The sequence below is a fragment of the Hemiscyllium ocellatum genome, chromosome 21, assembly GCF_020745735.1.
Source record: "Hemiscyllium ocellatum isolate sHemOce1 chromosome 21, sHemOce1.pat.X.cur, whole genome shotgun sequence".
Lineage (NCBI taxonomy): Eukaryota > Metazoa > Chordata > Chondrichthyes > Orectolobiformes > Hemiscylliidae > Hemiscyllium > Hemiscyllium ocellatum.
Genome location: NC_083421.1, coordinates 45755797 through 45781140, shown reverse-complemented (window position 1 = coordinate 45781140; position 25344 = coordinate 45755797). Strand labels below are relative to the sequence as shown.

Genomic DNA, 25344 nt, shown 5'->3' with positions numbered 1-25344 from the left:
TTGACCCGTCATCTCTGCCTGCTCCTGCCCCTCCAAACTTATCGCCTCATATCTTGACTCTGTTCTGACGCTCTTGGTCTAGGAACTCCCCATATACATGAGGGACACCACCCACGCCCTCCACCTCCTCCATGGCTTTCGTGTCCTCAGCCCCCAACGCCTCATTTTTCACAATGAACATCCAGTCCCTGTACACGTCCATCCGCCTGACAGACTCTGCATTCTATTCCTGTAAAAGTTTGTCCTTATCCTTTCAATAGTTTATTCTATACAGAGTTATTGTTGCTTCTTTTAATGTATGAACCTTTTTATTAAAGTTCTGAAGTTTACACTATAAAAGGTATTGCTCTTTATCCATCCTAAGTTCCTCTTATCCTGCTGGTTAAGCAGTCAAGGCTGTCTATTGTTTCTTTCACCCACTCCATTGCCTGACTCTTTACTCGGTCTGATTCCTTATCTTGTATCTGTACATCTGTTTTTCTTCAGCTATGTTCACATTTTATCCTAACAACATATACTTCTAACTGAAATGACTTAACTCTTTCAGAAATAAAGGTTTACTAGGATACACAAAGAGGGGATGTTTTCATTTTCCGGGTAATCCAGACTTGGGGTTATAAATGTAAGATCATCAGTAATAAAGTCGAGAGTATGGTGCTGGAAAAGCACAGCAGGTCAGGCAGCATCCAAGGAGCAGGAGAATCGATGTTTCGGGTGTAAGCTCTTCATCAGGAATTCCTATTCATCACACTCTTGACTCTCATCCCCAGCACCTACGGTCCTCACTTTCTACTCATCAGTAATAAATTTAACATGGAAGTGTAGGCAAGTCAATTCCTTTGGTGTTTGTTTCTCAAATGTTAATTTGTCCTTTTTGGGATTCTGTGGACTTGGAGATATGGAAAGGGCTATTCTTAGAACTGTTGTGTCAGCAGCTTCAGGCATCCATATTAATGAGAACTTGAAGGTAAACCTTATTGCTCTAGAAATTAGATGCTGTACAGTCAAGAGGCTCACAAAGCAAAAACCTTGAATGCCCCTGATTCAAATCACTGAGTTACTTGCTTTACTGTATAATAAATTTTTTTTTAAATCTAAGGATATTGCTATTTAAATAGTACTTGAGGAGGAATGTAGTGTTGAGTGTAGTTCAGAGGAAGTTCACGAGTCTGATTCCAGAGATGAGAGGTTTGTCTTTATGAAGAGAGATTGAGCAGTTGAGGCCTATATTGTCTGGAGTTTAGAAGAATGAGAGGAGATCTGCTTAAGGTAAGATAAAAGATGCTAATGGAGATTTACAAAGTAGATATTGTTTCATTTTTTGGGGCAATCTCGAAAGAGAGGTCATAGTTTTAGGATAAGGGATAGTAGGTTTGAATCTCAGATGAGAAGACTTTACTTCTCTCAAAGGGTCATGGATCTGTGCAATTCAGTGCCCTAGAGTGTGGTGGATGCCGGGACACTGAATAACTTTGAGGAGATGGACAGATTTGTAATGAATAATGGGTTGAAGGGTTATGGGGAGTGGGCAGGAAAGTAGAGTTGAGGGTGAGTTGAGATCAGCCATGATCATACTGAATGGCAGAGCAGGCTTGGGTTAAATTGCCTTCTCCTGCTCATCGTTCTTATGTGCATATGTGCTGCCGCAGCCAGCAGCAGATGCTGATCTGTTAGTTTGGAAATTTGCATTCCCATTAAAAGGGAAAAGAATAGCGTTTAAAGAAAATAATACTGCATGATATTTCAGTGATATTTATACTTTCACTTTCAGGAGCTGCCTGGAAATAGCGTCCTCCTGGTCTATCTGTCAGCTACTGGTGTGTTTCCTACAGGGCGTTGTGATTATGAAGGTATAGTAAAAGAATGCTTCCAGTTATTTGTTAGGTTAGAATTGAGTCCACAATAATCAATCTCTCAAATTTGCAGGAAGGAACTGTGAAAAGTTTGACTGAAACCAATTTTTTTGTCCAATTTCAAAGTATTTTTCATTTGTTCATGGGTCCTGGGCTTTGGTGATAAAGTTAACATCTATTGTCTATTCATTATTGTCCATGTGGAGCTGGTACTGTCCCTGTATTTGCAATGCAGTAAAATTGAAACATTCTGTAATCTTCAAAATTGACTCAGTGGTTCCTAAGCAGACTTCTTGAATAACCAGTACCAGACTTTGTGCTTAACCAATACCAGGCAACAAGTTTATAACTTAAACTAGAGATTTAACAATACAGTAGCTTTCGCAGAGCAAAGTTAGCAACAAGGTAATCTCACTGATGTCCATGTTTTAACCTAATCTTGTTCAATTCTAGCCACAATTCAAAGACAGACACAGACTGCAGACACAGTTAAGGGACAAATCAAAAGGAAAAATAAATAAGTGAGCTGCAACTAGCCAGTTCACTAAGCAGTCTCCACAATCTGTAATCTCTCAGGCACATGTACCTTGCTGAATTTCTGAAGACAGCAATACATGGAGATAGCTTCTAATAGTTTGAGGAATATTAATTTAATTCTAAACTTTTCTCTTTCTGATTTTTATTCATTTTCTCTGTTGTACTAATGGACACCAAAGCTCCCTGTGAGGCCCTGTTAAGGTCAAAGAATCTGCCATTCGTTTGAGGATTGAGCCTCTCCAGGGTACTTGGAATAAGAACCAACCTGCAGTTAACTTCCAGGACTGGCCTCAAAAACAATTAGCAATTTGTTTGTGATCTATGTTTTAAAGATGCTAAAAATGATTTTTAAAAAAATGAAAAATCAGCAAGAGTTCTAATGTTGCTGAGCCAACTGCTTGAATTGCTGCAAATTCACATCAGGACTTTGACATGGCTTGGTGTAGAACTTGTAGGTTGTGTCATTCTCTGACATCTGCCTTTGTCCTATTAGATAGTAGAAGTCAAGTGTTTGGAAAATGTTGTTGAGAAAGCCTTGATGAATTGCAGCAGTGCACCTTCTAAATGGTACATGCTACTGCCACTGGTGGATGGAGTGAATGTTTAAGGTGCTGCATGTGGCTCTGATTAAGCAGATTGCCTTTACCTAGATGGTCATGGAGTCCTACAGCATTGAAACAGACCCTTTGATCTAACTAGTCCGCGTCGACCATATTCCCAAACTAAACTACTCTCACTTGTCTGCATTTGGCCCATTTCCCTCCCAGTCCTTCCTATTCATATACTTATCCAATTGTCTTTTAAATGTTGTAATTGTACCTGCATCTACCACTTCCTCTGGGAGCTGATTCAACACACAAGCTACTCTCTGTATAAAAAATATTGAGCTGCTTCAGTGTTGTTAGCACTGCATTCCTCCAGGTGAGTGGCAAGTATTCCCATGCACCCCTTGCTTGACACTTATAGATCGTGAACAAGCTTTGAGGTTTCAGGAATTGAGTTACCCATTGTAGAACACCTAGCCTCTGATCTGCAGTTGTAGCCACAGTAGTTAAATCTCTGGGTGAATTCAATCTCAGGATTTTGATACTATTGGATTCAGCAACTGTAATGCTTTTAGAAGAGCTGTTAGATTTTCTCCTGTTGAAGATGGTCATTGCCTGATTAAAGTAAATGATAAAGCTACTTTATCCATTAGTGACTACAAGAATATAACCTTTTTCCATAAGATAGTTGTGAATTTGTAATTTATTTATTTCTGTACTGTTTTGAATTGAAGTTCATTTACGTTCTAAATTTTCCTGTTCTGGAACTTCTTTGTGTTTGTAAGACACCATTTGTTGTCCTGTTTTAATTGAGTCTTTCTTGAGGTTGTTTAGTTTCATAATGTAAGAGCTCCCTGTAGTGAGGTCTTTTTATATGTAGCATTATTTTATGGTTAGGTTGATATGATAAAACTGTTGTCTCGGTGAAGAGCATTAATGTACTTTCCAGTTTTGTGTGCTAGTTTGTTTCTAAGTGTTAGCCCTCACTACTGGCTAGTACCAACAGGAGAGGAAAAAAAATGAGGGAATCTCCTGCTGCTATTGGTAGTTTTTCCATTGGTAAGTCCCTCCTCTTTGTTTTGGAGGTGGACGGTGGGAGGCAAAGGCTGACTGGTATCTAAATATATTATCTTTCAAGCCATTGCAACACACAAGATGGTGCCAAAAATAGTGCTTTGGATTCTATTGGTAATGTCAACAGTGATACACAGACTCCTTGCCAGTCTGGGTCCTCCAGAGAGGACTCCTGGAGAGAACATTGAAGTTTCTCCGCAGACTATTAGCATAACATGGGAGACAACAATTATAGTGTAAGCCCATCTTGATTAGTATAAAAAAAACTACACAATGTCTCTGGTGGGAGGGATAATTATGTCTTATTGGTCAGCTGTCACACACCTCAAGTCAAGCAGCTGTGGCATATCTGCTCAATGGATGCTTCAAATGTCTGCTGAGCAAGTGGATGGAATCCATTGAACAAGGTGGAATAAACTGGACATCAGGGTTATGTGCAAGGGAATGACAGGTGATTGGAACTAATCGGTTATGTGAGAAAGACAGCTGTAATTGACATGGAAATTGCCAGGTTGAAGATGGACATAGCATTCCTTCAAGAGACCAAGCTCAGTGGATCACTAAATTGAAATATTACACATTCATCTGTCAGGAGAAGACTTCTAAAGAAACCATGAAAACTGCAGGCTTCACTATAAGGAACTCACTATTCTCATTGATATAAAACCCCCACATGGTTCAGAATGTGTTCTCTCTCTCAACTTCAGCAAAGCCAGTTAATCTCCATTGCATAGGTGAAAGATCAATTCTGTGACGAGATTGACTTTGATATCAGCAGAATACCCAAATTATCTTGAACCTACTGAGTGACCTCAACAGAGGAAAAGGATGTGGACCTTGAGTTCCGACCCTCCTATTCTTAGAAAACCTGGCTTTGAAAAGAAAATGAGTCTGGACAGAGACTGAACTTTACGGCTTCCATAAGCTGTGTAGACATGCAGAAGGGCTGAAGAGGTCATGGCGCTGTGGCAGTGAGAGAGGGACCCCTTCTTGTCTACCTTGGATTCCAGCATCTGCAGGGGGCTTTTTGTCTCTCTCCATTAGCTGTGTAACAAGTACCCTGTTTCAGAACAAACATACAATAAGGAGACATACTGGAGCTGCTCAGGATTCAGGCATTGGTGTCACCTGAATCTGATCATCATCAGTTATTGCTCATTGAACAGCATTTTCAATGCATGAAATTGCCACAGTACTGATGATGATGATGAAGATCACTAGTGTGCACTAGAGTGAAGGTACAACGCTTGAAGTTCTTTAATTGAAAGCAGAAAAGCTGCTTTAGCATCAATGCCCATTTTAGTGATCACCCAAATAAAAACAGTCGTTTTGTCACTTGATTGAATTGGCGTTGTAGAAAATTCTATATTGAGTGCAGAAGCAAAATATGATCATAACCTGGAATACCATATTCTCAACGAATGGAAAGAAAGAGGGCAAAATTGTTGTTTCAAGGTTAATATCATTGTAACAAGATCTGTCATTAAAGCAAAGTGACCTACTTTCATTAAGCACAAGAGAAATCTGAGCAATACAACTCCGAATGTACTCAGAGCTGCTCACCATCAAGTCTATCAGCTGCTAGATGGTGCACCAATGGTATCTGTTACAACTCAGCTAGAACCTCCCAGATATCCTCTGACATAGAGAATACCAGGGGCATGAATGAAAGGATAAAACAGACAACCGGTACATCCACAAAGAAAATGGCTCCTTTTGAAAACAAAGGTATGGGAGGTCATCAATTGCAGTGAACAGTTGGAGTGGGTATGAGTTATACGCAGAACATTGTCACCCAGGAAGCTCTGGGTACCAGAGAAGGCCGGCTTATTAAACCCACAGTGATGGAATTCAGCAAATTTATTGTCATAAATGCAATGGGCAAAAAAATCAGGAACTGATCAACAACAACTGGAAAGTAGCTCTCCTGCATAAACCTTTCTGTTTTTGGAAGGAGAGGCAGTCTCAGTCTCGTGTGATGTCGAGATTGGGATCCTGTGCAAGATCAAAGCAACTACAGAAATTGCAAACGCATCCAGACATCTCCTTATTGAACATTGTGGGAAACTTAGGCCACTCTTGTCAGAATCCAGATTTTGGCTGAATCCATATATCCTGAATCCCAGTGTGGTTTCAGAATTGAAATATTGTGACAAACCAATTTGGAGGAATGTACTGTTACCTTTGACTCACTATTCCACAGGTTGCAACATAAAATAAAAACATATTATCCAGTACCAAGATGACCAATTAAATACAAGATTTTAACTAATAAGATCCATCAACCAGGTTTCTTAATAAATACAACTATTGGTTTGTCATCAAAACAAACTTATTCAATAAAGCTACAATAGTTGGTTAACATTCATAGTCAGTAATGTAGAAGTGTAAATGTTTATCCCAGTAAATATTCCCAAATCATGAGCGCCCATATCCACTTGTTAGGCAAAGTGTAAAATAAAATCTCTGCAGAGATAGGTTTTCTGAAAGAAAGTACATTCTTACCAATAAGTTATTCTTGAAGGTAAAAAGATAAAGTGCAGGTTGTTTTAGAGTCTGATGTTCAGATGTCCTGGCATGTACAGTCAAATCACTAATAATGTATGATTTTCTCTGTATTTCCTGAGGAAAGCAAGATTACAATCTTGATGTTCCTTCAGTCACTTTTTCAAGTGATCACATAGGTTGCACCATGAACTCTGTTTTTTAGCAGCAACATTCCTTTTAAGCCGCATGGTTGCGTGCATATGCAGCCACTCCAATCTTCATACATGGCAATTGACATGAGCATTCAATAGAGGCAAAGTCACTACAGGCTGCACGGACCTCTGATACCCATGCGTGGCAAGAATATTAGAGAGAACACTCTTAGCATGCATTCCTTAAACTGATCCAGGTAAATCCAGCATCTCTCCAAGTAAGTCATTGTTCAAAACAGCCCCAGCAGGGTCTAAAACAAAGCAAGATGTTATCAGGTGATTTTGTAGGAAGCTTTGAAATATAGAACAATACAGTATAGTACAGGCCCTTTGGCCCTTGATAGTTTCACAGATTGGCGCAACAACCTGAAGCCCATTTAACTTTCACTATTCCATTATCGTGCATATATTTATCCAATTGCCATTTAAATACCCTTAAAGTTGGCAAGTTAACTACTGTTGCATATAGGGCATTCCATGCCCTTGCTACTCTCCCAGTAAAGAACCTACCTCTGACATCTATGTTATATCTGTCACCTCTTGGTTTAAAGCAATGTCCCCTCGTGCTAGCCATCACTATCTGAGTAATAAGGCTCTCATTGTCCACCTTATCCAATCCTCTGAGCGTCTTGTATATCTCTTTTAAGTCACCTCTTAACCTTCTTCTCTCTAACGAAAACAGCCTCAAGTCCATCAGCCTTTCCTCATAAGACCTTCTATCCATTCCAGGCAACATTCTGGTGGATTTCCTCTACATCCTTTCAGTGTTTCCATGTCCTTCCTATAATGTAGTGACCAGTACTGTATTCAATACTCAAGTGTGGCCGCACCAGAGTTTTGTACAGTTGCAATGAGACCTCATGGCTCCGAAAGCCAATCCCTCTACCAATAAAAGCTAACACACGGCTTGCCTTCTTATTCACCCTATCAACCTGGATAGCAACTCTCAGGGATTTATGCAATGGACACTGAGATCTCTCTGCTCATCCGCACTACCAAGAATCTTACCCTTAGCCCAGTACTCTGTATTCCTGTTACTCCATCCAAAGTCAATTACCTCATACTTCTCCGCATTAAACTCCATTTGCCATCTCTCAGCCCAGCCCAGCAGCTTATCTATGTCCCTCTGTAACCTGCAACATCCTTCTGCACTGTCCACAACTCCACCAACTTTTGTGTCAACTGCAAATTCACTAGTCCATCCTTCTACACCCTCATCTAGGTCATTTATAAAAACGACAAGTAGCAGTGGCCCCAGAACAGATCCTTGTGGTACACCACAAGTAACTGAACTCCAGGATGAACATTTTCCATCAATTACCACCCTCTGTCGTCTTTCAGCTTGCCAATTTCTGATCCATACAGTTAAATCACCCTCAATACCATGCCTCCGTATTTTCTGCAATAATCTGCCGTGAGGAAACTTATCAAAAGCTTTACTGAAATTCATATACAGCACATCAACCGCTTTACCCTTGGTCACCTGTTCGGTCACCTTCTCGAAGAACTCAATAAGGTTTGTGAGGCACGACCTACCCTTCACAAAACCACGTTGACTATCTCTAATCAAATTATTCTTTTCTCGGTAATTATAAATCCTATCTCTTATAATCCTTTCTAACACTTTACCCACAACTGAAGTAAGGCTGACTGGTCTATAATTACCAAGGTTGTCTCTACTCCCCTTGAACATGGGGACAACATTTGCTATCCTCCAGTCTTCTGGCACTATTCCAGTAGACATTGACGACATAAAGATCAATGCCAAAGTTTCTGCAATCTCCTCCCTAGCTTCCCAGACAATACTAGGACAATTTCCATCCAGCCCAGTATCCATTTTCATACTTTCCAGAATTGCTAACACCACCTCCTTATGAACCTCAATGAAATCTCGTCTAATAGACTGTATCTCAGTATTCTCCTTGAAAATGGTGTCTTTTTCCTGTGCGAATATTGACGAAAAATATTAATTTAGGGTCTGTCCTATCTCTTTCGACTCCAGGCAAAACTTCCCACTACTGTCCTTGACGAGCCTGAATTTTAAGACCATAAGACATAGGAGTGGAAGTAAGGCCATTCGGCCCATCGAGTCCACTCCGCCATTCAATCATGGCTGATGGGCATTTCAACTCCACTTACCAGCGTTCTCCCCGTAGCCCTTAATTCCTCGAGACAACAAGAATCTATCAATCTCGGCCTTGAAGACATTTAGCGTCCCGGCCTCCACTGCACTCCGTGGCAATGAATTCCACAGACCTACCACCCTCTGGCTGAAGAAATGTCTCCGCATTTCTGTTCTGAATTGACCCCCTCTAATTCTAAGGCTGTGTCCACGGGTCCTAGTCTCCTCGCCTAACGGAAACAATTTCCTAACGTCCACCCTTTCCAAGCCATGTATTATCTTGTACGTCTCTATTAAGTCTCCCCTTAATCTTCTAAACTCCAATGAATACAATCCCAGGATCCTCAGCCGTTCCTCATATGTTAGACCTGCCATTCCAGGGATCATCCGTGTGAATCTCTGCTGGACACGTTCCAGTGCCAGTATGTCCTTCCTGAGGTGTGGGGACCAAAACTGGTCACAGTACTCCAAATGGGGCCTAACCAGAGCTTTATAAAGTCTCAGTAGCACGTATCTGCTTTTATATTCCATTTTATTCCTGATATACCTAGAGAAAGCTTTTCTTGATCCTACCTGCCAAGACTTTTCATGTCCCCTCCTGGCTCTTCTTAGCTCTCTCCTTCAGTCCTTCCTGGTTCGCTTCTAACTTTTAAGTGTCCTAATTAAGCATTCATGTCTCATATTTATATGAGCCTCCTTCTTCCTCTTGACAAGAACTTCAACTTCTTAGTAAACACAGTTCCCACGCTCGACTACTTCCTCCCTGCCTGACAGGTAGATACTTATCAAAGATCTGCAGTAGCTGTTCTTCGAACACATTGCACATTTCAATTGTGCCCATCCTCTGCAGTTTCCTTTCCCATCCTATGCATCCTAAATGTTGCCTAATCGCATCATAATTGCCTTTTCCCCCAGTTATAATTCTTACCCTGCAGTATATACCTATCCCTTTCCATCACTAAAGTAAACGTAACCAAATTATGGTTACTATCACCAAAGCGCTCACTTACCTCCAAATGTAACACCTGGCTGGGTTCATTACCCAGTACCAAATCTAATGTGGCCTCGACCCTTGTTGGCCTGTTTACATACTGAGTCAAGAGTGTGCTGCTGGAAAAGCACAGCAGGTCAGGCAGCATCAGAGGAGCAGGAGAATCCACGTTTCAGGTGTAAGCCCTTCTTCAGCAATGAAGCTTGTCAACTGGGGTGCTCAGAGATAAATGGGTGGGTGGGGTGGGGATGGGGTGGGCAGCTGAGAATCCAATAGGTAGATTAAGGTGGGGGAAAAGGCAATAGGTCGGAGAGGAGGGTGAAGCGTATAGATGGGAAAGACGATGGACAGGTCAAGAGGGCAGTGCTGTGTTTGAGGCTTCGGACTGGGAGAGAGGAAATGAGGAAACTGGTGAAATCCAACAGGTGTCGGGTGGTTAGGGTTCGATGATGGTGGAGGCCCAGGACCTGCATGTCTTAGTTGGAGTGGGAGGAGAGTTGAAATGTTCAGCCATGGGGCAGAGGGGTTGGTTGATGTAGATGTCCCAGAGATGTTCTTTGAAGTGATCTGCAAGTTGGCGTCCTGTCTCCCCGATGTAGAGGAGATCACATTAGGTGCTACGGATATGGTAGATGACGTTAGTGGAGGTTTAGGTAAATTACTGTTAGATGTGGAAGGATCCTTTTGGGCCTTGGACGGAGATGGGGGAAGGTGTGGGCGTTGGCTTTGCACTTCCTGTGGTGGCAGGGGAAGGTGCTGGGAGTGGTGAGGGGCGTGGATCTGACGAGGGAGTCGGGAGTGAATGGTCTCTCTGAAACACTGATCGGGATGGGGAGGGAAATGTATCCCTAGTGGTGGGGTCTGTTTGTAGGTGGCAGAAGTGGCGGAGGATGATGCAATGTATATGGAGGTTGGTGGGGTGCAAGATGAGGACCAGGGGGGTCTGTCCTTGGACTTGTTGCAATGGGAGGGATGGGGTTCAAGGGCAGAGGTGTGGGAAGTGGAGGTGATGTACTGGAGGGGAAATTGCAGTCTTTACGGAAGGAGGCTATTTGGGATTTTCTGTGGTGGAATTGTTCATCCTGGGAACAGGTGCGGCAGAGGCGGAGGAGTTGGAAATAAGGGATGGAGCTTTTACTGGAGATGTAGTCCAGGTAGCTGTGGGAGTCTATGGGAAATGGAGGTCCAGGAAGGGGAGGGACGTGTCCAAAATGGTACAGGTGAATTTGAGATCAGGGTGAAAGTTGTTAATGAAGTTGATGAACTGTTCAACCTCCTCGTGGGAGCACGAGGTAGCGGAGATGCAGTCATCAGTGTCGCAGAGGAAAACGTGGGGGATGGTGTCGGCAAAACTGCAGATGGACTGTTTCACATACCCGACTAAGAGGCAAGCATAGCTGGGCCCATCTGGATGCCCATGACTACCCGTTTGGTTTGGAAGAAGTGGGCAGATTAAAAGGAGAAGTTGTTAAGGACGAGGACCAGTTCAGCTCCACCCCGATGAGTGTGTGACTGGAAGAGTGCTGGTTGGGACGGTGTGAGAGGAAAAAACAGAGGGCTTGGAGGGCTTCGCATGGTGGATAGATGTGTACAGAGACTTGATGTCCATGGTGAAGATAAGGCGCAGGGGACCAAAGAAATGAAAGTCTTGGAGGAAGTGAAGTGCGTGAGTAGTGTCCTGAGCGTAGGTGGGGAGTTCCTGGACTCCGGGGACTTGGGGACAGGACGGTGTCGAGGTATGCAGAGATAAGTTCAATGGAATTGGAGCAGGAGCAGGCCGAGACAATGGGGTTACTGGGGAAGTCAAGTTTCTAACCCTTCAGTTGGAGGTAGAATCAGGTGCTGCGGAGTTCGCAGATGATGAGGTTGGAAGCTGTGGATGAGAGATCCCCAGAGGTGATGAGGTTGTAGATGGTATGGGAGGTGAAGTCAGTTATCTTTGTGGACCATAACAATTGGATCTTTATCCCCTCTTCCAAGTTCCTCTGTGGCACTGATGAAATATCCTGAACCTGGGCACCAGATAGGCCAGTCCTGGCCACAGAGAACAGTTGTCTATCCCCCTGACTATCCTGGCCCCAATTACAAGTATATTTCTTTTCTCCCTCTGGTTGAATGACTCTTGGTACCAGAGAGTGCTGCAATCAGTCAAATCTCAAACCTGTTCGATGTTCTGGATCTCCCTACTTGCTTTGCTTCAGTCACAACCCCAATATAAATACTTTGGTTGCAAGAGCAGGTCGGAGGTGAGGAATCCTACAGTAAGTAACTCATCAGACTCTCCCAAAGCCTGTCCACCAACTACAAGGCACACATCAGAAATGTGATGGAATGTCTCCATTTGCCTGGATGAGTTGATGTCCAGCAACACTCAAAGTTTGACACCATCCAGGACAAAGCATCCCATTTGGTTGGCACTGCATCCTTAAGCATTCAGTCCCTCGAGTCTGTTCCAAATTCATGACCATTTCTATCTAAAAGTACAAGGGCAACATTGTAACATCGCCTCATGCATGATCCCCCTCCAGTTTTTCACTATCTGATATGGAACTATATTCCCCTTCCTTGATTGTCCGAAAACTGCCACCCTAACTGCATTATAGGGTACATATACCAAATGGACTGTAGTGGTTCAAGAAGACAGCTCGCCAACATCATAACTAGGGATAGGCAATAAATGCTGGCCCAACCAGCAAAGCTCACATCCCCTGAAATACATAATTCTTCTTCATTTCCTCTTCAATCTAAATTGCAAACTCAATTATGATGAATTTTGAATTTAACATTGTTGTACGAGGTCCCAAGCTTAGACTGACTGAATAGTCCTATAGATTATAACAGTTTTTCCAAATTGTTTAAGATGTTTAGTTTGGACTTTTTTCTTCTTTCCTCCTTAGTCTTTCATAGCTAGTTTTATGGTGTAGTATATGCCCAAAAAAGGAAGTTAAATATTGCTGAAAAAGACATGTTTTGTCTTGTACTCATTAGGACATTTTGCAAGAAATCGCAATGTAAAGGGAAAACATCGTTTACGCTGTTAGAGAGTGCTGATTCTTGAATAGCTGGACTCTGGTAAAGGCTTTGCCATGAAGGAATGCAACAGATGATGAGTGACAATTAATTGTTAAGCTTGGTTAAAATTTTAAACTAGCAGGTGGAGTCTGAATGAAACAGATGTTGTCGCCTATTCCGTTGAATTGAAACTGGTGCAATGTGTACTTGTATGCATAGTTTCCAGCGCACTTGTGCACCATATTGCAAGCCCAACTGACAATTTAAAATTGGTTGTCAGTGTGAATCTTTCCATAATCAGGATTATTTCTGAAATAACTATTCTTTGGAAGGTTTGGCCTACAGACCTATCATCACATTCAATTTCACATACCATATTTACTTGTCTGTGTAATAGGCAAGAGGGTCTCTTTGGCATAAGTGCAACAACCTTAGTGGAAAACACCACTCATGTTATGACTACATAGCAGTAACATGAAACAGCTAACTTCATTTGTTGCACCAATCCTTGAGACGTCTTATCCTTCAAATTTTCAGGACTGAAAGCATGTCCTAAATCTGTTCATAATTTTATAGAACGTTACAGCGCAGTACAGGCTCTTCGGCCCTCGATGTTGCACCGACCTGTCATACCAATCTGAAGCCCATCTAACCTACACTACTCCATATGCTTGTCCAATGACGACTTAATATACTTAAAGTTGGCGAATCTACTACTGTTGCAGGCAAAGCATTCCATACCCTTACTACTCTCTGTGTAAAGAAACTACCTCTGACATCTGTCCTATATCTATCACCCCTCAATTTAAAGCCATGCTCCCTCGTGCTCGCCGTCACCATTCTTGGAAAGAGGCTCTCCCTGTCCACCCTATCTAACCCTCTGATTATCTTATATGTCTCTCTAACATAAACAGCCTCAAGTCCCTCAGCCTTTCCTCATAAGACCTTCCCTCCATTCCAGGCAACATCCTAGTAAATCTCTGCACCCTTTCCAAAGCTTCCACATCCTTCTTGTATTGCGGTGACCAGAACTGTACGCAATACTCCTAATGCGGCCATACTAGAGTTTTGTACAGCTGTAGCATAACCTCTTGGTTCCGGAACTCAATTCCTCTATTAATAAAAGCTAAAACACTGTATGCCTTCTTAACAACCCTGTCATCCTGGGTGGCAACTTTCAAGGCTTTATGTGCCTGGACACCGACATCTCTCTGCTCATCTATGCTACCAAGAATCTTACCATTAGCCCAGTACTTTGCATTCCGGTTACTCCGACCAAAGTGAATCACCTCACACTTGTCTGCATTAAGCGCCGTTTGCCACCTATCAGCCTAGCTCTGCAGCTTATCTATGTCTCTCTGTTACCTACAACATCCTTCTTCACTATCCACAACTCCACCGACCTTGGTGTCATCTGCAAATTTACTAACCCACCCTTCTACGTCCTCATCCAGGTCGTTTATAAAAATGACGAACAGCAGTGGACCCAACACCGACCCTTGCAGTACACCACTGGTAACTGGACTCCAGGGTGAACATTTCCCATCAATCACCACCTCCTGTCTTCTTTCAGCAAGCCAATTACTGATCCAAACTGCTATATCTCCCACAATCCCATTCCTCCGCATTTTGTACAATAGCCTACTGTGGGGAACCTTGTCGAACGCCTTGCTGAAATCCATTTACACCACATCAACCAGTTTACTCTCATCTACCTGTTTGGTCACCTTCTCAAAGAACTCTAAGTTCGTGAGGCATGACCTACCCTTCACAAAACTGTGCTGACTATCCCTAATCAAATTATTCTTTTCTAGATGATTATAAATCCTATCTCATAACCTTTTCCAACACTTTATCAACAACTGAAGTAAGGCTTACTGGGCTATAATTACCAGGATTGTCTCTACTCCCCTTCTTGAACTGACAGCTGGAACTGACAACTGGAAGCGGCAGATTCAAACCACTACAAATGCCGGAGGAAAGATCACAGAAGCACTTCACAGGAGGCTCCCAAGCACTGAGGATGTCACCTAGACAGGGGATGAAACGTCTGCAACACAAATTCCCAGCTCGGCGAACAGAACCACAACAATGAACACCCGAGTTACAAATCTTCTCACAAACCTTGAGCTACTTAAATGTTTTGAGGATTTCTGTCTCTACCCCCTCACAAGCAGTGAGATCTAGTTCTAACCACCCAAATAATATTTTCATCTACATACTAGATACAATTTAAGGTCCACAAAAATGTATTATGCTATATTGCATTTTCACATTGTTTATTATATTTATGTAACTGTGGAATTCTTTGTCTGGATTGTTAGAAACACAATCCGATGTATTGGAGAGAATTTGTATTACATTTTTAATGAGTAATTTGTAAATGAATTTTAATGAACGAGATAGCAATTTTTATCTGCATTCAACTTAAATAATATTGCTAATTATGAAATGATGTTAACATATGCAACTTATTTGTTGAATTGTGTGGTGGATTCAGATCTCATTAGGATTTTTAAAGTTTTGCGTATATTTGAAGAAGAACTTCAGCATAAATGTGGTGTATGGATTCAAATTGGACAGCTTTCACAAGGGGTTATTGCAGTCAGCACAAGCATGATAGGTTGAATATTCGTTGTCACTTCTGATTGTGTTAAACTGGAATGTATAATCTTACACTTGCCATGTTCAAATCAAAAGGTATAATAGGTTAATTATTTTTTCAGCATAATTAAGATTTAAAATACAGATTGCATTGTACATTTTATGAATATTATTTCAAGGACATTTGATTAAAAAATCTCCAGTGTAATTTACTCATTCCTAATGACTCACTGGTTAGCTGCTCCCCCATTGTGCCAGGGACCCTGGTTTGATTCCAGTTTCAGTGACTATTTGTGTGGGTTTCCTCTAGTTGCTCCAGTTCCTCCTACAGTCCAAACATTTGCAGGTTAGATAGATTAGCCATGGGAAATGCAGGGTTGCAGGGATAAGATCAGAGAATCAGTATAGACTTGATGGGCTAAATGGCCTGCTTCTACACTGTAATGATTCTAATGAATGAATAGCCTTTTTCCACTGTTGTTTAAGAAAAGCACAATCAAACAAAAAAGTGACTCTCACAAACATAGAGCTATTATGAAAGGCTTGGTCGAAGATTGATATTTTAAGGCATGAGGAGGGAGGTAGAGAACTGGAGAGGTTTTTGGAGGCAATTCCAGAGTTTAGTACCTTGACATTTAAAGCACAACTGACAATATGGAGTAAGTAGAGTCTAGAGATCTAAGGGCTATAGGATGTTTACAATCTGGAGAGGTACCTGCTGAATATTCCTGGATGTTCCTACAATAAGTGATTAATTGTATAATTATTAAACTCATGTATGTTTATTTCAAAATGTTGTGATAATCAAAAACTAAAGGAACAGTTTACTGACAATAATGAGTGGTTTCACCAATCCCAGCTAAGAATAAACCAGAAGGTAAAATGAAATCTCATTTAAATATTTATTTTCCTGTTTAGGTCCATATGATTTTGGTGGGGTGCTGACCAACAATAATCGTGATGCAGGAAGCATGGAAGTAATGCAAAAACGCAACAATTCATTTAAAGAAATGCATTGGTATGTCTGTCCAGTTTTAGTACAAGTATTAAGGACTAAAGCATTTGAAATCTCTTACAGCAGATATGTTCAACATGTTAATCTCTGTAAATTTAACACAGTTCTATTGTAATAGAGATATATGGAAATAGTCCAGAAGAACTCGAGTGCCGATGTCATAAGTGTATTTCTGAAAAAAAAAATTTCCAATTAATGTACCATCATGATTTAATCATTGAAAATTCTACATTTCTCTACTGTCTATTTTTCCCAACTTTATCTTTTTCTTTTATTTTCTTGAGGTGGTTCCCTCTGCTGAAGAGTTATCATAATTTTTTTTGTAGAAGTATCGGCTATGTTTCAATACTTCAAACACGACATACCTTTTCTGATGATCTGTCCATGGACAATTTGATGATTTGGAGATTAACAATCATTCTAATTGCAAACTTTTGTTTGTAGAAAACATATATCTAGTGCTTCATTAATCCTTTTTTCTTCAGAGTTAAACTTAAACTGGATTACATGGTGTAGTAACTAAATAGTTTAACCTTTTATTGAGTCTTTTACATTGAACTAAATTTATTTTGAATATTTCTGCCCTGTTAGTGCTTTAACTGCCTTTGGTTTCAACTGCACAACTGCCTATTAATTATAAAAGGAATAAATTCTTGGCAATATCTGCTTTAGGAAAGTGTGACTCTTCTGTTTGTTTCTTCCTCTTTAGTCTTCATCCTGGTGACTTTTTCCCTTTCACACGAAAACCATTGTTTCTAATTGTGGACTCTTCAAATAGCATAGCATATAAGGTAAGCTAAAATCGCTTATCCATAATGACCCGGTTGTGCAATTTATATTGTTTTCACATATAATTCTCTGATTATCTTAGAAAGCCATAGTTGAATCACTGCACTCTCAGGCAGTGCATTCCAGAAATATTCGCTGTGTACAGAAGGTTCTTTTGTTGCGATTACTTTTCACTGTTCAATTTAAATTGGTGCCATCTGGTTCTCGATTCTTCCACCAGTGGAACACTTTTTTTTCATATCTAGTCTATTCATATCCATTCTGATTCTGTTTTTCTGTAAAGTTATTCCTACTGCCTGGAACAAATCTCATAAATATTTTCTGCAGCCTTCCTAATAACTTCTGATCTCTCCTACAGTGCGGTGCCCAGAATTAAAAACAGTAGGTCAAAATAATGTTCTACGCAGATTTATTAATACTTTCTTTCAGTACTTGATGCTTTTATTTATAAAAGCTAGGGTGTCATCTTAACCTTTTTTGTTTCTCAACCTGCACTACCGCCTTAAGTAACATATGCACATATACCTGCTCTGTTGCTGCATTCTCTTTAGAATTTATTTTGTCACAAAAGCAAAATACCACAGATGCTGGAAAACCGGAATCAAAATCAAGTGCTGGAGAAACTGAGCAGATCTGGCAGCTAAAGAGAGCTAAAGCAGAATTAATGTTGAGTCCAAGATAACATTTCTTCAGACCTGGAGAGAGGGGTGGAAAAGTGATAAGTTTATATTGCAGAGAAAAGAAAATGGGGAAGAGGAAGTGGAACAGAAGGGAAGGTCTAGGAAGATTACAGGGTATAGGAGGTAAGAGATCAAGATGCTGCAGAATCAAAGGTAGAGGGCAAGATATTCATCATAAAGAAGGTAAAGAGGTCTGGAGTAGATGCTAGTAGCAGAATATAGTCAGCTCTGCTGAAAACAAGCCCAAGAAAATCCAACAGTTGGGACAGCGAAAGGCAGGGAAAAATTTGGAAGGCAGAGCTCATGGTCTAAAGTCTTAATTTCCCTCAATATCCAGCGAAATAACCACTAGTTACCATCCCACTCTCTAGCAGTATCATAATTAAGTTTTGTTGAAGCAGGTCTACTGCCAGCCTGACTGCTTCTGGGACCCCTCCACTTTGCTGCTCCTTTCTTTTTATTTCAAAAATATACTTTATTCATTAAAAAACCTTTGTATAAAACATAGTCAGAAGAGCAGTTCGATTCTGTACAGTCTTTACATGCAGAGAACAATCAAACGCAAGGCATTTCTTATACAAGATTATATTTACATGTATTTGAGGCACCGGCTGGGCCAGATAATTGAACAAACTCCTATTTAACTTTGGCAGAAAGGCTGTAGATAGTGGTTATTCCCATTGCGCCTTGGCAGCTGCTTTCCCAAGCTTTAATCCGTCCCTCAGCAATAGTCCTGGGCCTTGGAGTGTGCCAGCTGACAATATTTGGTCGAAGTCAACTCCTTGATCTGGAAGACCAACAAGTTTCAGGCAGCGCAAAGAGCATCTTTCACAGAATTAATGGTCCTTCAGACACAGTTGATGTTTGTCTCGGTGAGCATCCTGGGGAACAGCTTGTAGAGCACAGAGTCCTGTGTCGCAGAATTGCTCAGGATGAACCTCAATAAAAACCACAGCGTTTCTCTCCAGACTTCCTTTGCAAAGAATCATTCCAGCAGATATGTGACAAGTTCTACGCCCCCACAGCTGCTTTGAGACCAGCATGCTATGGCGCAGAGAGTCCAGGCATACATGTCAGATCTGACGGACAGTGCCCTTCTCGCCAACAGCCAAGCTATGTCTTGGTGCTTGTTGGCAAGTTCTGGTGATGAGACATTTTGCCAAATGATTTTGACTGCCTTCTCAGGGAACAACCCACCACAGTCCTTTTTCCTCACGGTCTTGAGGATCGTGTGTAATGACTGTTACCTGATGGACTTGTGGTCAAAAGTGTTTTGCCTTGCAAATTTCTCTATCAAGGACAGATGATACAAAACAGTCCAGCTACTTGGAGCATTGTGCAGCAATGACACCAGACCAATTCTTCTTAACACCAAGGGTCTATGCACAGCATGGTGCAGCCACACACAAAGGTGGCCATCAGGATTGTGACAATGCTGGGTATGTTTCACTCAATCGTCCTTCCCCCACCACCACCAAGAGCTTTGTGTGTGGTGCACCTGCAAACCTGGTCCATTTTAGACCTCCAGCTAAGGTGGAAGATGGTTTAGGTGACTGCAACAGTGCAGGTTCTGGGAATGGGCCAGACCTGCACCATCTACAACAATAGAGAGGTTCTTGGACCTGATGGCCAGGTTTCCCACCTGCAATGGAGAGGGAAGCATGCTCCCAAAAGCTCAGGTTTCTACCTCACCCTGACAATGTGCTCTTGCCAAGATTTTACTCGTATCCCAGCCCATCTGAACCATATTCCCAACACTTTCAGGAAATCTGTCCTGATGGTGAGGCCAGGTCGGGGGGGAGGGGGATGCGGAATAACGGATCAGTTAGCCCAGTTACCAAAGAACTGGCCTCATTTCTGCCTTGATTTAACTTGGCTCCTGAGGACATTTCGAACTGGTTGTAGATGCTCATGTGTCTGGGTACTGGCAGTGGATCCAAGCAGTAAATGGTGAAGTCATTACATACAAGGAGGCTTTGACCAGCTGGCATCTGCTGCTTGGAATAGTCATCCCTTTCAGGCTCGCATCCTTCCTGATGGACACAGCAAGAAGCTTTGCACAACACACAAGCAAGGCAGGTGAGAGAATGGCAGTCATGCCTGATTTCCGGATCCGAACAGAAATGTTCTGAACGCTCCCCCCCTCCCCCCCAACCTCGCCCCACCATTGATTGAAACTGAGCCACTGATGTTGGTGTAGACCAGTCAGATCCAATTGCATATTCCATCCCCAAAGCCCATTTTGGAGAGCATATCCCACACGTAGGTGTGCGGCGTTCTGTCAAAGGTCATCTCGTTCAGATTAATGAGGTATGATGTCCACCCTCTTCTCTCCTGCGCATAGGTGATTGTATCCCTGTCAGAGATCATCCTGCCCCGTACAGCACAGGTTTCATTGGGGGTGAAGATGGATATTGGGTATCTGGGTAATTCTGAGTCCCACATAGGTGACTATATCTATCTGCTTCTGGGTGCTCACTGTGCTAGTTCCTCTCAGTCAGGCTAACTATCTGTCCCAGGATCTTTACCTCAGTTGCTTCTCTGGGAACCAAGAAATTGTGCAAGCTTTAATCATATGTAGAGAGGGTTAGTAATTTGTATAAATCTGAGTTGGAGTAACAATGTAAACTCTTTTTTTGTGGTTTACAGGATTTCTTCATTACTGAATGTAAATAAAAGACCAACAATTGAGTGTATTGCCATTCTGTTTTGACCCAGCTTCTAAATCAAGACACAGTAAATGCTCTCTGTCCATGTCATAAATATTTCTGGTACATCCTTATTTAGGGACCATATATGAAATTGATTTTTGGAACATGGGCTTGCTGTGTCTGCTCCATCCACTTGGTACAGGATCTGTTTTGGGCCACTGCTGTTTGTAATTTTTATAAATGACCTGGATGCGGGCTAGAAGGCTGGGTTAGTAAATTTGTGGATGACATTAAGGTTGGCGGAGTTGTGGATTGTGCCGAAGGATTTTGCAGGTTACAGAGGGACATAAATAAGCTGCAGAGCTGGGCTGAGAGGTGGCAAATGGAGTTTAGTGCAGAAAAGTGGGAGGTGATTCACTTTGGAAGGAGTAACAAGAATAAAGAGTATTGGGCTAATGGTAAGATTCTTGGCAGTGTGGATGAGCAGAGAGATCTCTGTGTCCATATATATAGATCCCTGAAAGTTGACACCCAGGTTGTTAAGCGGGCATACGGTATGTTAGCTTTTATTGGTAGAGGGATTGAGTTTCGGAGCCCTGAGGTCATGCAGCAGCTGTACAAAACTCTGGTGCAGTCGCACTTGGAGCATTGCGTACAGTTCTGGTCACTGCTTTACGGGAAGGATGTGGAGGAGGCTTTGGAGAGGGTTCAGAGGAGATTCACTAGGATGTTGCCTGATATGACGGGAAGGTCTTATGAGGAATGGCTAAGGGACTTGAGGCTGTTTACATTAGAGAGAAGGTTGAGAGGTGACTTAATTGACAATTAATAATCAGAGGGTTCGATAGGATGACGGGGAGAGCCTTTTTCCTCGAATGGCGATGGCTAGCATGAGGAGACCTAGTTTTAAATTGAGGGGTGATAGATATAGGACAGATATAGAGGTAGTTTCTTTACTGAGAGAGTAGTAGGGGCGTGGCATGTACTGTCTGAGCAGTAGTAGATTCGCCAGCTTCAAGGGCATTTAAATGGTCATTGGATAAACATATGGATGAAAATGGAATGCTGAGGATAGATAGGCTTCAGATTGGTTCTACAGGTCAAAGGACATGTACTGTACTGTCATGTTTTTTGTTCTATGCAGTGTCTCCAGGAACGGTGCACCAGGGCGCCATCTTGTGTGTAGCGGTGGGTTTCCTACCCTGGACTGGGAGGCTCAGGTTCAAGTCTCACCTGTTCCAGAGATGTGTAATAACAAGTTGATTAGAAAAATACGTTACAATCTTCAAAATCATCCAATAAACAATGATTGATTAAACCATTAATGGAAATGCATAGAAACACATTTTCTTAAAGGCAAAAGTAGCATTTGATTGTCAGTGTATGTATTTTAAAACTGCACTTTATGTGATTAGTTGTGGTGTTTTAATTAGGATGGTGTTTTGAAAATTCCGATGCATTTAACAGACTAGGAGTAGTCTGTGGATGACATTAAGGTTGGCGGAGTTGTGAATTGTGCCGAAGGATTTTGCAGGTTACAGAGGGACATAAATAAGCTGCAGAGCTGCTTTTGTTGTTTCATTTGGTACTTCAACCACATTAGCTGCCTCTGGTGCTTGACTGTGTTGATAAACTTTGTGTGGTCAGATTAATGTATTATTAGCAACCTACCTCTGAATATTTGTTTAAGTATTCATATTGTCAGTATTATTACTGCAAGTTTCTTCATTTGCCAAACTTTAGAGCTTGGAAGTGCAATAATTTTATTTTAGCTGCCAAATATCTGTATTGAACACGCATGTGCCAACAATGTCTCCTATTCACTTTGCCACATTTATTAGATGGATGACAGCCGTATACTTATAGGCCTAATATACAGTTAAATGGTCACTACTTCTTCGGGGTATATACTTCTGCCTTAAGGATATCTGAAAATGAGAGATAAAGTTGGACATTGACAGTAAAACTTTGAAGACATTTATGGATTGCCAGGACATCTGGAGACTAACTGTTTGGAAAGGCTTTTGAAGAGGCAGGAAAAAGCAAACTTCAACTAGTATACCTTCTCAGCCTATTTTGCAGCAAGTGTGACAGAGACTGCAATGGTACTCCCATGCCTCACCAGGCAGTGCTTAAGACACTTTGCCCTGTGCTGATCCACTCAATCATTTACAAGATGGAAAAATGCCACAACACAATGATACAGTGGGATGGAGAGAAATAAAAAAAATGCTTCAGCCTTAGCCTGAAATGAAGAGCTAATCTTGAAATGTTTTGGCTTTTGCACCAACAAATCATATGCTATAACCAAATTTAACCATATTAATATTGCTTCTAAATAATTTCATGCTTGTGCTGTGCCCACTAAGGACCTGGTAGAGAATGCATAAATGTATTTCATATAGGACAATTATGACCGACTGAAAGCTTGAAACTTGTTAATCTTAATTGGTATGATGTTGTTCTTGGAAGTAAAAATAGTGTTATAAATACCATATTATACCATATTGTTCCCCAATTTATAATGATTAAAAGCATTTGTCATAGCTTAAGGGTAAGGTACATCAAACATTTGAGCAACAGATTAAGTTAACCATTTCGTACCATTACTCTGCAGCTGAGATACATGTCACATTCACCACTAACAGGATGCTGCTTTCAAACCAAAAAGACACTGTGCTGATCATGAAAATTAATGGTGTCACAAATGAATTTCAGTGCTGGTGTGATTCTAGGGATGGAGGCTGTACATCTCAAAGACTAGTGGATTATATCAAACAATGCATCCCTTTTGGCTGTTTGCAACGAGCAAAGTAATGACCACATCTAACCAGCCTGCGCTAGCAAATCTCATAGAAGTGATTTGGCACTTGAACATCATTTGCTGGATAAACCTGTTAGTGCATGGAATCAAGCTGACATAGAACATTACAGCACAGTACAGGCTCTTTAACTTTCGATGTTGCACCAACCTGTGGAACCGATCTGAAGCCTACCTATCCTACACTACTCCATTTTCATCCACATGTTTATCCAATGACCGTTTAAATGCCTTTGAAGTTGTCGAGTCTACCACTGTTGCAGACAGGGTGTTCCACGCCCCTACTACTCTGAGTAAAGAAACTACCTTTGACATCTGTCCTATATCTATCACCCCTCAGTTTAAAGCTATGTTCCCTTGTGCTGGCCATTGCCATCTGAGGAAAAAGGTTCTCACTGTCCCCCCTATCTAACCCCTCAATTTATCTTGTTTGTCTCTTTTAAGAAACCTCTCAACCTTCTTCTCTCTAATGAAAATAGCCACAAGTCTCTCAGCCTTTTCTCATAAGACCTTCCCTCCATACCAGGCAACATCCTAGTAAATCTCCTCTAAACCCTTTCCAAAGCTTCCACATCCTTCCTATAATGCGGGTATCAGAACTGTACGCAATGCTCCAAGTGCGGCCGCACAAGAGTTTTGTATAGCTCAACATGACCTTATGGCTCCGAAACGCAATGCCTCCACCAATAAAGCTAACATACTGTATACCTTCTTAACAACCCTATCAACCTGAGTGGCAACTTTCAGAGATTTATGTACATGGACACAGATCTCTCTGCTCATCCACACTGCCAAGAATCTTACCATTAACCCAGTCCTCTTTATTCCTGTTGCTCCTTCCAAAGTGAATCACCTTACACTTTTCTGCATTAAACTCCATTTGCCACCTCTTAGCCCAGCTCTGCAGTTATCCATGTCCCTCTGTAACCTGCAACATCCTTTGCCACTATCCACAACTCCACTGACCTTCGTGTCATACATGAATTTACCAACCCATCCTTATATGCCAGCATCCAGGTCATTTATAAAAATCACAAACAGCAGTGGCCCCAAACCACTATTACTGAACACCAGGATGAACATTTCCCATCAACCACCACCCTCTGTCATCTTTCAGCTAGCCAAGTTCTGATCCAAACTGCTAAATCACCCTCAATCCCATGCCTCCATATTTTGTGCAATAACCTACCATGGGGAACCTTCTCAAACCCCTTAATGAAATCCATATACATCACATCAATTGCTTTATCCTCATCCAGCTGTTTGATCACCTTCTCAAAGAACTCAATAAGGTTTGAGGCACAAACTACGCTTCATAAAACAGTGTTGATGATTCCTTTCTAGATGATAAATCTGATCTCTTCTGACCTTTTCCGACACTTTAACCATAACTGAAGTAAGGCTCACTGGTCTATAATTACCAGTTTTGTCTCTACTCCCCTTCTTGAACAAGGGGATAACATTTGCTATCCTCCAGTCGTTTGATACTATTCCTGCAATGACGACATAAAGATCAAAGCCAAAGTTTCTGCAATCTCTTCCCTAGCTTCCCAGAGAATACTAGGTTAAATCTCATCCAGCTCAGGGGACTGATCTATTTTCACACTTTCCAGAATTACTAACACCTACTCATGAACCTCAATCTTGCCTAGTCTAATATCTGGATTCTCCTCGACAACATTGTCTTTTTCTTGCATGAATGCTGATGAAAAATATTCATTCAGTGCTTCTCCTATCTCCTCGGATTCTACGCACAACTTCCCACTACTGTCCTTGATTGGCTCTAATCTTACTCTATCATTCTTTTATTCCTGATAAAACTGTAGAAAGCTTTAGGGTTTTCTTTGATCCTATCTGCCAGTGACTTCTCAGGTCCCCTCCTGGCCCTTCTTAATTCTCCCTTGAGGTCTTTCCTGGTTAGATTGTAACTCTCAAGCACCCTAAATGAGCC

At 41.6% G+C, this 25344-nt stretch overlaps 1 protein-coding gene across 2 annotated transcripts in view; it reads left to right on the top strand.

Annotated features, from left to right (window-relative positions):
* Positions 1–25344, top strand: part of scai (suppressor of cancer cell invasion) — a 181238-nt gene that overhangs the window by 129590 nt on the left and 26304 nt on the right. Inside the window, exons 10-12 of one of the 2 annotated variants that reach the window (XM_060841078.1) lie at positions 1772–1850; positions 16356–16455; positions 17162–17243. In XM_060841078.1, the coding sequence (XP_060697061.1) occupies positions 1772–1850; positions 16356–16455; positions 17162–17243 (261 nt within the window). Of the gene's footprint in view, positions 1–1771; positions 1851–2569; positions 2626–16355; positions 16456–17161; positions 17244–25344 lie in introns of those variants that run through there. The other variant, XM_060841077.1, reaches the window with a different exon arrangement.